Source organism: Salvelinus sp. IW2-2015, linkage group LG8 (genome assembly GCF_002910315.2).
Source record: "Salvelinus sp. IW2-2015 linkage group LG8, ASM291031v2, whole genome shotgun sequence".
Taxonomy (NCBI): Eukaryota; Metazoa; Chordata; class Actinopteri; order Salmoniformes; family Salmonidae; genus Salvelinus; species Salvelinus sp. IW2-2015.
In genome coordinates, this window is record NC_036848.1 from 45,595,801 (window position 1) to 45,611,206 (window position 15,406).

General features: G+C 43.4%; 1 protein-coding gene across 2 annotated transcripts in view; it reads right to left on the bottom strand.

The window, feature by feature from the left end:
* Positions 1-4,933: 4,933 nt before the first annotated feature.
* desi2 (desumoylating isopeptidase 2) overlaps positions 4,934-15,406 on the bottom strand; it is a 50,822-nt gene continuing 40,349 nt past the window's right edge. The window contains exons 4-6 of one of the 2 annotated variants that reach the window (XM_023993551.3): positions 8,714-8,855; positions 6,914-7,040; positions 5,734-5,942 (exon numbers count right to left, since the gene is read on the bottom strand). In XM_023993551.3, the coding sequence (XP_023849319.1) occupies positions 5,821-5,942; positions 6,914-7,040; positions 8,714-8,855 (391 nt within the window). In that variant the 3' untranslated portion in view covers positions 5,734-5,820. Of the gene's footprint in view, positions 5,943-6,913; positions 7,041-8,713; positions 8,856-15,406 lie in introns of both variants that reach the window. The other variant, XM_023993550.3, reaches the window with a different exon arrangement.

Sequence of the window (15,406 nt, forward strand, 5' to 3'; positions counted from 1 at the left end):
CTCTGCACACTGGTGTCCCCCAGGGCTCTGTTCTAGGCCCTCTCCTATTCTCGCTATACACCAAGTCACTTGGCTCTGTCATATCCTCACATGGTCTCTCCTATCATTGCTATGCAGACGACAACACAATTAATCTTCTCCTTTCCCCTTCTGATAACCAGGTGGCGAATCGCATCTCTGCAGTTCTGGCAGACATATCAGTGTGGATGACGGATCACCACCTCAAGCTGAACCTCGGCAAGACAGAGCTGCTCTTCTCCTCCGGGGAAGGACTGCCCGTTCCATGATCTCGCTCACGGTTGCCAACTCCATTGTGTCCTCCTCCCAGAGTGCTAAGAACCGTGGCGTGATCCTGGACAACACCCTGTCGTTCTCAACTAACATCAAGGCGGTGACCCGTTCCTGTAGGTTCTTTGCTCTACAACATTCGCAGAGTACGACCCTGCCTCACACAGGAAGCGGCGCAGGTCCTAATCCAGGCACTTGTCATCTCCCGTCTGGATTACTGCAACTCGCTGTTGGCTGGGCTCCTGCCTGTGCCATTAAACCCCTACAACTCATCCAGAACGCCGCAGCCCGTCTGGTGTTCAACCTTCCCAAGTTCTCTCACGTCACCCCGCTCCTCCGCTCTCTCCACTGGCTTCCAGTTGAAGCTCGCATCCGCTACAAGACCATGGTGCTTGCCTACGGAGCTGTGAGGGGAACGGCACCTCCGTACCTTCAGGCTCTGATCAGCCCTACACCCAAACAAGGGCACTGCGTTCACCACCTCTGGCCTGCTCGCCTCCTACCTCTGAGGAATACAGTTCCCGCTCAGCCCAGTCAAAACTGTTCGCTGCTCTGGCACCCCAATGGTGGAACAAACTCCCTCACGACGCCAGGTCAGCGGAGTCAATCACCACCTTCCGGAGACACCTGAAACCCCACCTCTTTAAGGAATACCTAGGATAGGATAAAGTAATCCTTCTAACCCCCCCCCCCCCCCCCCCCCCCCCCCCTTAAAAGAGTTAGATGCACTATTGTAAAGTGGTTGTTCCACTGGATATCATAAGGTGAATGCACCAATTTGTAAGTCGCTCTGGATAAGAGCGTTTGCTAAATGACTTAAATGTTAAATGTAAATTGTGGAAGCCAGGTCATCTGATGCAGCACTCCATCACTCTCTTTGGTCAAATATCCTTTACACAGCCTGGAGATGTGTTGGATCATTGTCCTGTTGAAAAACAAATGATAGTCCCACTAAGCACAAACTATACAGGATGGCGTATCGCTGTAGCATGCTATTTAAGAGGGCCATGAATTTAAAATAAATCAGACAGTGTCACCAGCAAAGCACCATCACACCACCTCCATGCTTCACGGTGGAACCACACATGCGGAGATCATCCGTTCACCTTACTCTGCGTTTCACAAAGACACGGCGTTAGAACGCAAAAATACTGTCAACAATGTTGGAACTACCACTCACGACACAGGATGTGAGATGAATGGACTCTCAGAGAGCGAGAGTATCCGCATCCCACCGGTCGTGCTAATTGTCCATCTCTTGTCTCTCGCTGTTTCACGTGGTGCGGAGACAGATTCTCGCCACGCCACCTGGTAGGAGCGACCTGTCAGGTAGGACGCAATCCAAGCGTGGGCCGCGCCGGAGATACCCAACACAATCACCCGACCTCAACCCAGTTTGGAATGAGTTGGACCGCAGAGAGAAGGAAAAACAGCCAACAAGTGCTCAGCATATGTGGGAACTCCTTCAAGACTGTTGGAAAAGCATTCCAGGTGAAGCTGGTTGAGAGAATGCCAAGTGTGCAACACTGTCAAGGCAAAGGGTGGCTACTTTGAAGAATCTAAAATATATTTTGATGTTTAAAACTTTTTGGGTTACTACATGATTCCATGTGTGTTATTTCATAGTTTTGATGTCGTCACTATTATTCTACAATATAGAAAAGAAAAAAAGAAAACCCCTTGAATGAGTAGGTGTGTCCAAACTTTTGACTGGTACTGTAGTTCTTTGACAGGGAAGTTTATGAGTTCAACCACTCTTGAGTGTTGTTGGTTAGGACGACTGAGCTTCTTTAAGATTCATTGATATGTTCCAGGAATGTCTTTAAATGACATCAGTGTCTGTTAGGAGGAACTAGGCCCTGGCTTATAGACTGAGCAAAGTACAAAATGCAAATTTACTCTTTTCATTACCATCAGCATAGCTCAACTGGAACTTAGGGAAATGTGAGTCTGTATAGCTTCTGTGAAACTGCTTATCTAGCAGTTCTAGGAAGATAAGTGACCATGCTATTCAGCACCAATAAAACATGTATATAAAAAAGCCAAACGCAAATCAATCCAATTCATAGCACGGACCTGGTACCAGACGCATCATCTACTGTGGGGATCATCCAGGTACAGTAATTTACGTTCACCCATCAACAGCAAGGTAAAACACACTGAGGAGGAACTCACAACGCTCTTTCCATGCGGTTCTCTCCAAAGCTACTTCAGGTAAGGGCATGGATTATCTCGGTCTATTTTTGGCAGGGGGAGGCAATACCAAAGGATCTAAATGCTATGGGGATGAATGGAATTCAGGAAACATTTTAAATATAAAATATCCATGAACACGAGACAGAAGTATATGAGTAGCCTTTAAGCAACAGTTAGACCATGGTCTTAATAAAGAAGACAAGTAGAGTGACATAGAAGTGATATTGGGAGAATGCCTATGTTGTTTGTAGCCTAGAATGTACTATAGGCTGTCACTGATAGACTAAACAAATGTGATACTTAAAATGTTGTACACATCCTCCTTCCAAAGGTATTTAATACATTCTTCCTGTTGCTGTCATTCTAGTGTGTGAAAGATGAGGACACGGTCACAAAATGACTATACCGGTAAATGCAACTAAACACCACAAAAATATATCATAAACCACCTCAAGTGACCAGAACCCCATGGATAAAGATATGAATATAGGGTCTGTTAACAACAACACAAACAACACCGACACTACTTTTGACCGTGTTGCTGAGGTCATTGGCTGGATAACCTTTGCCATTGGGCTACCTGCCATTGGATTGGCCCTTTACACAATGAAGAACCTGGTCAAGGGTCCCAACCCTGTTCCTGTCCATGTCATCAGCCTTCTTGTTTCAGACATTTTCAGTTTCATTGGAAGACCACAGGCTGCCACTGGGAGTATCCTATCGGCTGACACTGCTACCCTGATCTTCTATTTTGGCATCATATCCAACATTACTTTTATGGTTTGCATTGCACAAGAGCGACACCTGCTGGTGGCGTACCCCCAGTGCTACAGCTGCTGCAGCAAGCTTAAACAGTCCTCCATCATCTCTCTGGCTATGTGGGGAGCGCCCTCCGCTGTTCTGGCCCTCGCAGTGTTTAAATACTTGTTCTGGTTTGCAGTGGCCCTTCTCACTCCCTTCCCTTTTCTGTTGTTTTTCTTCCTCGACTCGTGGAGAGTGTTGCTATGTTTCAGGTCAACTTCTACATTGGAGAAAAAAAGGTCTGTGGGTGTACTGGCGGCAATCCTGACCAATTATACCGTGCTGTTTCTTCCCTTCATTCTGAACATTCTGCTCGAGTCGTTGAAGGAGGAAGTATGCTACTTAGGGCTGATTGCCAATCTGTTGCTGTATCTGAGTCCTCTAGTGGACCCGTTCCTTTACATCTTCATGACTAAGGGCCCCAGAGAGGTAGTGGAGTCCTTACTTTGCTGTAAAAATAAGCTGAGCAGGCAGCCAGAGGAGACACAGACTGTGGTTACTCTGTCAGAGACGGTCACTGAGACCCGCCTTTAACACTGACTATAAATCAATTCAAATTCAGAATTACTCAATTCTGTCAATAATCGTCCTCTCCTGTTACAATGGTGCTTAGGAATAATTTTTAAATGGTTGTTTGACTTTGATAGATCATTTTCAATAGATTCATCCTCATTATTCAATAAACTGATGCTACAGAGAGCACTGTTCATGGAGATATTTTTCATTTAAACTCCACAGAGCAATGTGTTCACTACTCCACTAGGGGTCATCACACCTCAGAGGTGTAACAGAAACAGGACTTCCAGAGGAAAAGGCCATCACGACAGATATATCGGCAGTGTGTCACTCACGTCACCACCACAGAGTAGATCTAGGGGACTTGGTCCTTTGGTGCCTTGGCTGGTGAAAACATGTCAACACAGAGATCTGAATGAGAACAGTTGACACTGCCAGCAACCGATCAAGGACCTGGCGGTCTGACAATCTAAGCTACCTCATTTCAAATGGAAAATTCTGGCCAACAGGATTGCGTATCTAGCGTCAAAAAGGCACAGTGAGTAAATATTAAGAATTACATTTAGTAGTTAGCTCTATGGCTTTTGAGTTATGAAGGACAGCTCACTTTTCCAGAACTTCTACATTTGACAAAGTTCCATGAAAATCCCCATTGAGGTAGCACATCCTGAGCAGGTTGGTCAGTTTCACAGAACATTTATCATCTTGAGAGAAAATACAGTAAGCTTGAATCTAGTTTTTTTTGGAGTCATGAATGGTGGGAAATCTACAGTGTCTCTTTGCTAACATTAATCAGTCTGGAGCCTTCATATACTGTGGGAAAATATCCTGTTTGGGCAACAACTGCTACTTCAACAGGAAAAGTCATGTTAATACAAGTTGAGTGTTGTTCAATAGCCATAGGTACGTGCCAAGTACAATCCCAAACAATGGAGGCCAATCAGATTTCCATCACAGAGATGTTATTGCAGTCAAGTGCAACAGCAGCAGCCCAGATGGAGGAAGAGGGAGTCTGCATACAAATAGGCTGACTCCCTCCTGGCTATTTGAAATGTAATTAAGCTATACTGACATCAGCACCATGCTCAGTAGGGAGAATACCTTTAGTTTAGAACTCATTAAAACAACAATCTACGTCATATATTTTTCTTTAATAACTTTAAAATGGGATACAAATCTTTTCAGTTACACAGAAGACTCTAAAAACAGTGGAAAACATCTAAAGTAAGTTAGTTATTCTAGGTTAAGAAGGAGTACGCTGCTTTACAAAGAGAAACAGGTCAACTATAGAGAAACAGTGCAGAGCTCAACGAGCAGGTACAGTAAAAATCTTCAGGCACAGCTGCCACGGGGGTAGACATCAGCTGTGTGTGTTGTAAGAAAAGTGTGGAGGAGTTTGGCCCAGGTGGTAGCTTCTCGGTAATCGTAAAACACACTCAAAACATACACACACAAACAGATTGTAAACAAAAGAGGATTAAAAATGCTATATAGAGTGATGACTAAAGTGTCAGAAAAGCAAAAGAAGAATTTTTTTTGAGTCCTGAGTATATAAAATAAAGGCCAATAAAATGAAGAAATGACAAAACATGATCTGAATGTTGTTTTTCTATATGTAAAACAACAGTACTCTGAGCCTGTAGCCATTACCTCAAGTCTGCCTGTCAAGTCAGTGTAGGCGGGGCTTCAATGCAGCTGGTGGATGGCAAGTCTCATCAGGAGCGCAGTAGGCAGGGACGGTGGGTAGGGGGTGGGTAGGGTTTGGGGTAGTGTCTATTGGCAGAGTGGTGTACAGTACAGTAAGCCTGTCCATGTGGGGGGGCCCTGCCGGAGCCTGTCACTGAAGGCGATGGTGAACCCTGAGACTAGTCCTATCGGCGTGGCTGATGTCGGGGAACTCTGGGCAGCCTGGAGGGAGAAGAAGAGGAGAGGGAGGGGGAAGGCATGGAGCTCATGGAGGCCAGAGAGGCGGAGGCGTCCTCTGCCTCCTCCAGCTCCCCCTGGAGCTCTTGGCTGACGCTAGACTGCAGGGCGGCCGGGGTCAGCCACTCCTTGGGAAGGCAGCTCTGCAGGAAGGGCACACAGGAGCTGAAGTAGGCCAGCCGGTTCACCCAGCGTGGGATCTCCCTGCCACACAGGATCTGATGGATAGACAGGAAGAGAACAGTGAGACATGCAGCACTGATACTAGAGTGCTAGGCCTTACTGGAAATGGATCTGATGACACTGTAGCGGTAAGGCATTTGGCCCTGCTAAGCAGGATAGAGCTAATGGTCCTTGAGGTATTAGAATGAACTGCACTAGACTGTATTCAATTGGACCCTTATTCATCTGATGGACTGGGTGCTATTTCAATGTGAAAATAGTGTGTCTGTATCGTCTTGCTAAGTACGGACATCATTACAATGTAATGACTTCATTAATGGACACTAGCCAGGACCTTTCCTTTTATCACCCCAGTGAATGGAAGAGTTTACTTCTGTTCGAGACTCTGACAAAGACATCTATGTGAATTGTTATCTGTCCCCTATCACTTCTCTAACACCTACGACATTCTTAGAATTTCTCACATCAGAATAAAAATATATTTCCTGTGAAAATAGTGCAACCATAAAACCAATCTTTTCAAACCTTGTGGTCCAAAGCGAACACCAAACAACTGACCCAGTAAATGCAGAGAAACACAAATGGCCCTTTCTTTCAAAGCGGTATTAGCTGTAGATTTTATCTTTAGTCCTCCTGACATCAAATTGAATTATTCCATTTTGGAAAAACCCAGTCTTGGATGGGAAACGCCTCTGGCTGTGAAAAACTAGCCAAGTGTGATAACAGCAGCAGCACTGAGGCAGAGAAGAGAAGGAGGATAATCATTCCCACTGCCTCATTCTGGAGGCCCTGGCCTGATGGGATGGAGCTATAAAATAGCCTTAATGACACAAACAAGCCTGCTATGATGGGCTTCAATTGTGCATGGGTTAACATCCTTGTGAGCAGTGACATTCATGTTCTCAAATGCACAATGTGATTGTTAGTCTTTGCCTACATTTCACATGAAAAGGCAAGACAAAGCTCATGAGGCTTGATGTAGGCTACCAATGACAGACAAACATACGTCTATATAGGCTTCCCATGAGAACTAGGCCACCAATCAGTGGACTGATTCTCCACGGTTGAGTAATCCGTTTCAGTGGGAATGCTGTGTTCTCCCAAACAGTATCTTCATTTCTGCAAAATATCACCTAAAATAGACCACATAGAGAAAAACACAATTACAGGCTGCCGTTCTGGATGTAGGATTTCAGTACAGAAACCTTACAGGTCTGAAATAAAGATGGGGATAGAGATGGGGATCTGAGATGGGGATCTAGAGATGGGGATCTGTGGTGGACTTTGCAGAGCTAATCCCATTCCAAGTTCTCTCTCACAGATTCCTTCACTGCGGAGCAAACGTGCATAATCCCAGGAGCAAATCAGGCTGGCAGAAAATGAAACTGTCAAACAGATACTTCCCACACAACAAGGAAGGGAGAGAAGCGCTGCATGCCTGAGGCAGACCGGGGGAGGACATTCCCATTCTATTCCTGAACAATTCTATCATCCAATAGGGAGAGGACTCTACAACAAGTGTACATATCTAGGCTATGCATAGATACATCTTGAATAATGATTTGCTTATATTAACACAGAATTTCTTGGGGGGGGGGGGGGGGGGGGGGGGGGAATCATAAATGACTAGAAAACAACACTCTGACTCAGTCTACACAATATAGCCATACATTGTCATACTAGACGTGTGTGGTTGTAGAAGTGTTAACAAGACAATGAGGTAAATGAGTGTTTCTACACTTCAGGGGGAGGAGGAAGAGGAGCTGGTTTCACTGTAAATATGTTCTTATCCAGAGTGTCATCAGGCCCACTGCCTTGCCTTTAAATGCAGATGACATCATCAGTGTCAGAGACATCATCAGTGTCAGAGACATCATCAGTGTCAGAGACATCATCAGTGTCAGAGACATCATCAGTGTCAGAGACATCAACATTAAAACATACAGTCAATAATACAGTAGAAAAAAGAAAACATTTAACTATGCAAGGAATTCTATTCAGTCACATTGTAAAATAGAGCAGAGCAAATGTTATGGTAAGCTTAATTTCTCTTCCAAGGAGGATGTTACTTTAGTAAGCATGAGGCCAAAGCCCAGAGAAGGGAAGAGGCCCCGTCTCCAGGGGTAACCTTGTAGCGGTATTAATTAAGAACCTATGCATTGTGTGAGCATGCATGTGTGTGAGAATGAGTGTGTCTGTAGGTGTTTGCTAGTAGGTGTGTGTGTTGTATTTGCATATGTAGGTGTATGAGTCAGGAGGAGTTTCTGTCAATGATGTATGACAGGCCTGGCAGCTGGGGCAGTGTGTCTGGGCTTGTAGCAGAGCTCTCTAATCCCTGTCTGCCACACAGATGCTGGGTGTAATCATACTCATTATTCACCCGCTCCACCAATCTGCTCTAACACTACTTATAAACTCATATTGCTTGGCTTCTACTCAATGCACTGAACTAACACAGGTTGAGATATTTGTCGTCTGGCCCGTGGGAGGTGAGGTATTCTCCTTCTCTGCTCTTTGTGAGACTGTGCTAGGCTGGACCTGGCACCTGGCAGGTTCAACGTCAGGGAAAAGTGGCACTACATCCAGGCACACTGACCTAGAATGTTCTAGCCCAGCCCTGGTGACAAGAGAAGAGCTGGGGGGGGGGGATGCTTGTCTTATGTGGACCACTGTGACGCACCCTGGACAACACAGGGATATAGGCCTATGTCTTTCCTTAAGGAGAGCTTGGGCATAAATAATATATGTACGTGAGTGGGTGAGAGAGGGAGCAAGAGAGAGTGGGTATGTTCAGAGTATACCTTACCTCCGACAGAGCTGAGGAGAAGTGGTTACAGTTCTTGTGCATGAGGTGGTAGGCATTTCCCTTGTACTCTTTCCCCAGCTCCTCCATGATGCGCTCCACATCCTCCTCTGTGAAGTCTGTGCTGCCCAGAACAATGGCCTCTCTGATGCCAGGAACAGGATCCACACAGAGAGAGAAGGTCACTTCTAAGCACATTTTTTCATCATACAAGAAAATGTTTTACATTTTACCATGAGAAATTATAATTCCTACTTATTGTGAGTATTCAAGATTTTTTGCCGAGCTCAAGGGCAGTTTTGCGGTTGTAAAATGTTGCCTAATACTTAATCTACCCTTTGTCATCTTTTAGATTAAAAATGCTACTGTATGCATGGAATCTACACAACAGACCGGCCCATCTGCGCAATGACTACACAGGCAGAGTTCACTTCAATTATAGATGAAGCTCTTCATCTTCACAGAAGTGACTCAGCCTAACCAAAATGAGCCGTGGGGGAGAAGTGGACCACAGTGTTAGCCACTATAGTATCTTCGGAGCATTGCTGTACTAAGACAGGAGCAGCCTCATCACTCAACAACCACCATAATCTGAAGATCAGAGTCACCTTCATTCACCAAGGACATTTACACTCTCTGAATTGTACTTGGTGATATGGTGCTATGGTGCTGCTCGTGAAGGACAACATTTAGAGACAGAATACAGACAGGAGTTTACAGAGTTCACATACATTATATACAAATAAGTAAGTGGACATAGAGCTATATAGATAAAGGTAAGTTAAGGAAAAGAGACCTGGAAATGCATGCTGGAGGAATTATGTGAGAGGGCATGACAATAGTTAGGCATCCCCTGGAAATTATTCTATAGTAGATACTGCAAGTAGAACGCCAAAACAATTGCGTCATCCAACCAACATTACTGTGGTGTTTATAGTCTATCCCAGAAGTATCCTCCTATTGCAGATACACAAACACACAAAGTTTACTTAGAACATGTTCTACTCAGTAGCAGAGACACTCCAGTGCCATGGGGCTGCTTAACTGTCATATGTGCAACCAGGGGGAAAAAAGGGGGGGGGGGGGGGGGGGGAAACTCTAGACCTTCACTCCACACACAGTGATGCATACAAAGCTCTCCCGCCCTCCATTTAGCAAATCTGACCAAAATTCTATCCTCCTGATACCTGCTTACAAACAAAACCTAACGCAGGAAGTACCAGTGACACGCTCAATAAAGAAGTGGTCAGATGACCCGGATGCTACACTACAGGACTGTTTTGCTAGCACAGACTGGAATATGTTCCGTGATTCATCCAATGGCATTGAGGAGTATACCACCTCAGTCATTGGCTTTATCAATAAGTGCATCGACGATGTCGTCCCCACAGTGACCGTACAGTGGTTCCTCATTTAAAAGTTGTGTCATACTGCGGTGCATTCTGTGGCACGTTATTTAATTGTCAGCCATTTTTTTCTGTTAATGCAAGTTAGTATTAGTTTGACCACCAGAGGGCAACTTTGAGAAGCATTCGATAGTCTTCCATATTGGCATTACCAGAGACGGGGAGGGCACGCGGGACACCGGGGTTCAATTCCCCGACGGAGAGGAAGGAGTAGGCTGTCCTTGTCAATAGGAATGTGTTAACTGATTCCATATGTGTTATTTCATAGTTTTGATGTCTTCACTATTATTCTACAATGTAGAAAATAGTAAAAATTAAGAAAAATCCTGGAATGAGTAGGTGTGTACAAATATGGCGCTGTACAACGTGACGGTCGGGAGTAGGCTACAGCATAAGTCGATTGGAGGATTCTAAATTAATATCTAAGGGGCATAACATTTCCAAACCCTAATTGTAGTGTAACAGATCTTTCAGTTGAGCGTACTAGCTCTTTGCCTTCTCTACCAGAAGTTGATGCTGTTGCTACTGTATGCAACTTCTTGCTAGCTAGTTAGCATAACAAATCACTAGTTAGACATTTTTCGACTTTGGGTGTGTTCTTCAATTCAATCTGGAGTGCCTGCGCTCATAAATTCAGAGTATTGTCAGATTGTAAGTTTGTAAATTCAGACCGTTTCGCTCTCGGAGCGCACACTAGACGTACGGGCTGAGGAGTAGGGTTGATTTTAGCGTTCTATAATAGTGAAGACATCAAAACTATGAAATAACACATATGGAATCAGTTAAGAACACATTCTTATTACAACGGCAGTCAAGTACCCAAGCTAACGTTGGCTAGCTTGCTAGCTACTTCCAGACACAAATGAGTCCACTAACAATTTTACTCGCCCTAGCAGAGCTGGTTAGGCAGTTTCCGTGTTAACCAGAGCGTTGGTGACTGCTGGAAACAATTTAATTACGCTTTTTTGCCGAGGTTTACTGGCACCGGCCATATTCAACGGGTGTTGAGCGCTCGTAAATGCATTATTCTGCACTCTGGTACACTCAGAGAGTAGGAGCAAATTTACAAAAGCACCCGAATGGCCATTGACAACGCACAACGACTATACCATTTAACCACGCTAAGAATGACGGGAATAATCAAGTCAATAAACGTTGGGTAGTTAGCCTATAGTTAATATACTGGCAAGTTTGTTGTATAATTACTAACGTTAGGTAGCTAGCTAACATACCGGTACATACTGCTGTAATGATATGCTATGTGGTTCATAAGGACAGCGTAGCTAACAAATTGTCAGCCAACATAACGTGTAAGGTAACTTATTTGAAAAGTCATTACTTTATTACATTGAGTAGCAAGCTATCCCTTGGTCGTTAGGGCAAATCTGGTCTGTGATAGGTGGGGTTCACACCTAGCTCGGCTATTAGACTATTCTTTAGTAAAAGGTTGAATAGTCCATTGTTCAGCTATTAGCTCCCCTTCCCAACAAATTGTTGTTACTCCCATCTCGTTCCTCGCCCTCTTCCACGTGTCATTCTGCGCCTGAGTGGCTCGCTTGTGAGCGTGCTGGCAGGATATGGCAGCACCTTCAGGTGTGCGTCAAGAATTTTGCAGAGCAAGTTTGTATGAAGGTCTGGTTATTCACAGGCAAATTGTTATATGCTATGGAGGTACATTTGTGTATTTTTGTCGAGAGCAAAACTTTTGTCAATAACTGTTCTGAAAGCAACTTTTTTCCAATTCAAAGGAAGTCATAGTGGACACCTACAAAGGACTGTGAGATGATGGCATCTCAGGTAACCAGCACTGGGCATTCTTCCGTCCAACTTTCACATAGCTCCTACGATTCAGTGTCGGTTCATAACATTCTACTATATTAAATACATACCGTAGAATGATAAATCATGCAATTATTATTCTCAAGCTAACCAAAAGCATTTAGCTATGAACGCCTGTTCTCGCCGTTTTCAGTTTAATTAACTTTCTTTCATGGCAACTCATAAGCAGGCCATGTCCTATTTGTTTCATAGTCGATATATAATCATATTTCATGACAGTGTAACGGTTAGCTTTTTTTACTGAAGGATGAAAGAACACAATATGTCTGTCAGGGAATGCTATTCTGATATGTCAGATGAAGAGTTCAACCAGAAAGTCAGGGCCATGAAGGCAAGGATTTCCAATGCGGGCTTTAGAATGGTCAAAGGAAGTCTCAGAGCAATGGGCCATCGTGTACAATGCAAAGAGTTAGGGTGTCTTAGCAGCGTGTAGATGATGCTGGTATCATTGCCAGAATGATCCAGCTTCTTTGCATTGCTCGGCAAAAATACTCTGTTCCTGTTCCCCTGTCTCTCGTCCACATTGATACAAATCATAAATTGATAAGGTACTAAGATGTATAAATGTCACCAAATCTAAGAAGTTAAATTAACTTTTTTTATTCTTACTTATTCATAGACACATTTTCAATGATGTATGAACTTGGAGTTGGTAATACATACAGTTGAAGTCGGAAGTTTACATACACCTTAGCCAAATACATTTCAACTCAGTTTTTCACAATTCCTGACATTTAATCCAAGTAAAAATTCCCTGTTTTAGGTCAGTTAAGATCACCACTTTATTTTAAGAATGTGAAATGTCAGAATAATAGTAGAGAGAATGATTTATTTCAGCTTTTATTTCTTTCATCACATTCCCAGAGGGTCCGAAGTTTACATACACTCAATTAGTATTCGGTAGCATTGCCTTTAAATTGTCTAATTTGGGTCAAATGTTTCAGATAGCCTTCCACAAGCTTCCTACAATAAGTTGGGTGAATTTTGGCCCATTCCTCCCGACAGCTGGTGTAACTGAGTCATGTTTGGAGGCCTCCTTGCTCGCACACGCTTTTTCAGTTCTGCCCACAAATTTGCTATGGGATTGAGGTCAGGGCTTTGTGATGGCCATTCCAATAACTTGCCTTTGTTGTCCTTAAACCATTTTGCCACAGATTTGGAAGTATGCTTGGGGTCATTGTCCATTTGGAAGACCCATTTGCGACCAACCTCTAACTTCATGACTGATGTCTTGAGATGTTGCTTCAATATATCCACATAATGGATTTCTACTTTCTACTTTTATAAACTCGGACAAAACAGAGATGCTTTTTCTAGGTCCCAAGAAACAAAGAGATCTTCTGTTGAATCTAACAATTAATCTTGATGGTTGTACAGTCGTCTCAAATAAAACTGTGAAGGACCTCGGCGTTACTCTGGACCCTGATCTCTTTTGACGAACATATCAAGACTGTTTCAAGGACAGCTTTTTTCCATCTACGTAACATTGCAAAAATCAGAAACTTTCTGTCCAAAAATGCAGAAAAATGTATCCACGCTTTTGTTACTTCTAGGTTAGACTACTGCAATGTCTACTTTCCGGCTAAAGCACTAAATAAACTTCAGTTAGTGCTAAATACGGCTGCTAGAATCCTGACTAGAACCCAATAAAATTGATCATATTACTCCAGTGCTAGCCTCCCTACACTGGCTTCCTGTTAACTTATTTTGGGTAGGGGCCAGTAATTTCACGTCCGGATGAAAAGCGTGCCCAGAGTAAACTGTCTGCTACTCAGGCCCAGATGCTAGGATATGCATATTATTAGTAGATTTGGATAGAAAACACTCAGAAGTTTCTAAAACTGTCTGAAAGATGTCTGTGAGTATTACAGAACTCATATGGCAGGCAAAAACCAGAGACAAAATCCAACCAGGAAGTGGGAAATCTGAGGTTTTAGTTTTTCAACTCTTTGCTTATCCAAGATACAGTGGAAATGAGGTCATGTTGCACTTCCTTGTTTGATGCTTCTACTGTGAAGTGGGGGCGAATGAGAGGGGATTGAGTAAGGTCTGCCATGAGCTGAACATAAGCTGACCATGCGCGTTCACGTGAGAACGAGCTTTGTTCAATCGCATTTCTGAAGACAAAGGAATTCTCCGGTTGGAACATTATTGAAGATTTATGTTAAAAACATCCTAAAGATTGATTCTATACCTAGTTCGACATGTTTCTACGGACTTGAATATGACTTTTCGTCTGAACTTTTGCCTGGACCTGCCCGCGCGTCGTGAGTTTAGATTGTGTACTGAACACGGAGGAATTTGCACATAAATGATGGACATTATCGAACAAAACAAACATTTATTGTGGAACTGGGATTCCTGGGAGTGCATTCTGATGAAGATCAAAGGTAAGTGAATATTTATAATGCTATTTCTGACTTCTGTTGACTCCAACATGGCGGATATGTCTTTGGGTTGATTTGTCGTCTGAGCGCCGTACTCAGATTATTGCATGGTTTGCTTTTTCCGTAAAGCTTTTCTGAAATCTGACACAGCGGTTGCATTAAGGAGAAATGGATCTAAAATTCAATGTATAACACTTGTATTTTCATCAACATTTATGATGACTATTTCTGTAAATTAATGTGGCTCTCTGCAAAATCACCGGATGTTTTGGAATTACTGAACATAACGAGCCAATGTAAACTCCGATTTTTGGTTATAAATATGAACTTTACCGAACAAAACATACATGTATTGTGTAACATGAAGTCCTATGAGTGTCATCTGATGAAGATCATCAAAGGTTAGTGATTAATTCGATCTATATATTTCTGCTTTTTGTGACTCCTCTCTTTGGCTGAAAAAATGGCTGTGTTATTCTGTGAATAGGCACTCACCTAACATAATCGTTTGGTTTGCTTTGGTCGTAAAGCCTATTTGAAATCGGACACTGTGGCTGGGTTTACAACAAGTGTATCTTTAAAATGGTGTAAAATACGTGTATGTTTGAGGAATTTTAATTATGGGATTTCTGTTTTGAATTTGGCGCCCTGCAGTTTCACTGGCTGTTGAAGAGGTGGGACGCTACCGTCTCACGTACCCTAGAGAGGTTAATAAAAATAAAAAAGATGTCAGCTGCTAATTTACAGATTTACACCACATAAACACTCAGCCATTTTTCATTGGACTATCTGTTGCTGCCAAGTCATGATTTCCCTGCAATAACCAAGTGGTGAGACATAGCCCTCTATTTAAATGTTTCAGGTTTACTCCGATAGTGGTTATGGAATGCATGTGATGCAGACACCTCAGAGCCACACACAACTTGCATTTCTATAACCTCGGACCCACCTCAGTGTTCACTATTCATGGAGGAAGACCACAGAGCCACAGAGATTATGACCCCCCCCCCCCCACAAAACCCTCACTCTCTGTAAGAGTGGAACACTAATGGAGAGATGTTTGG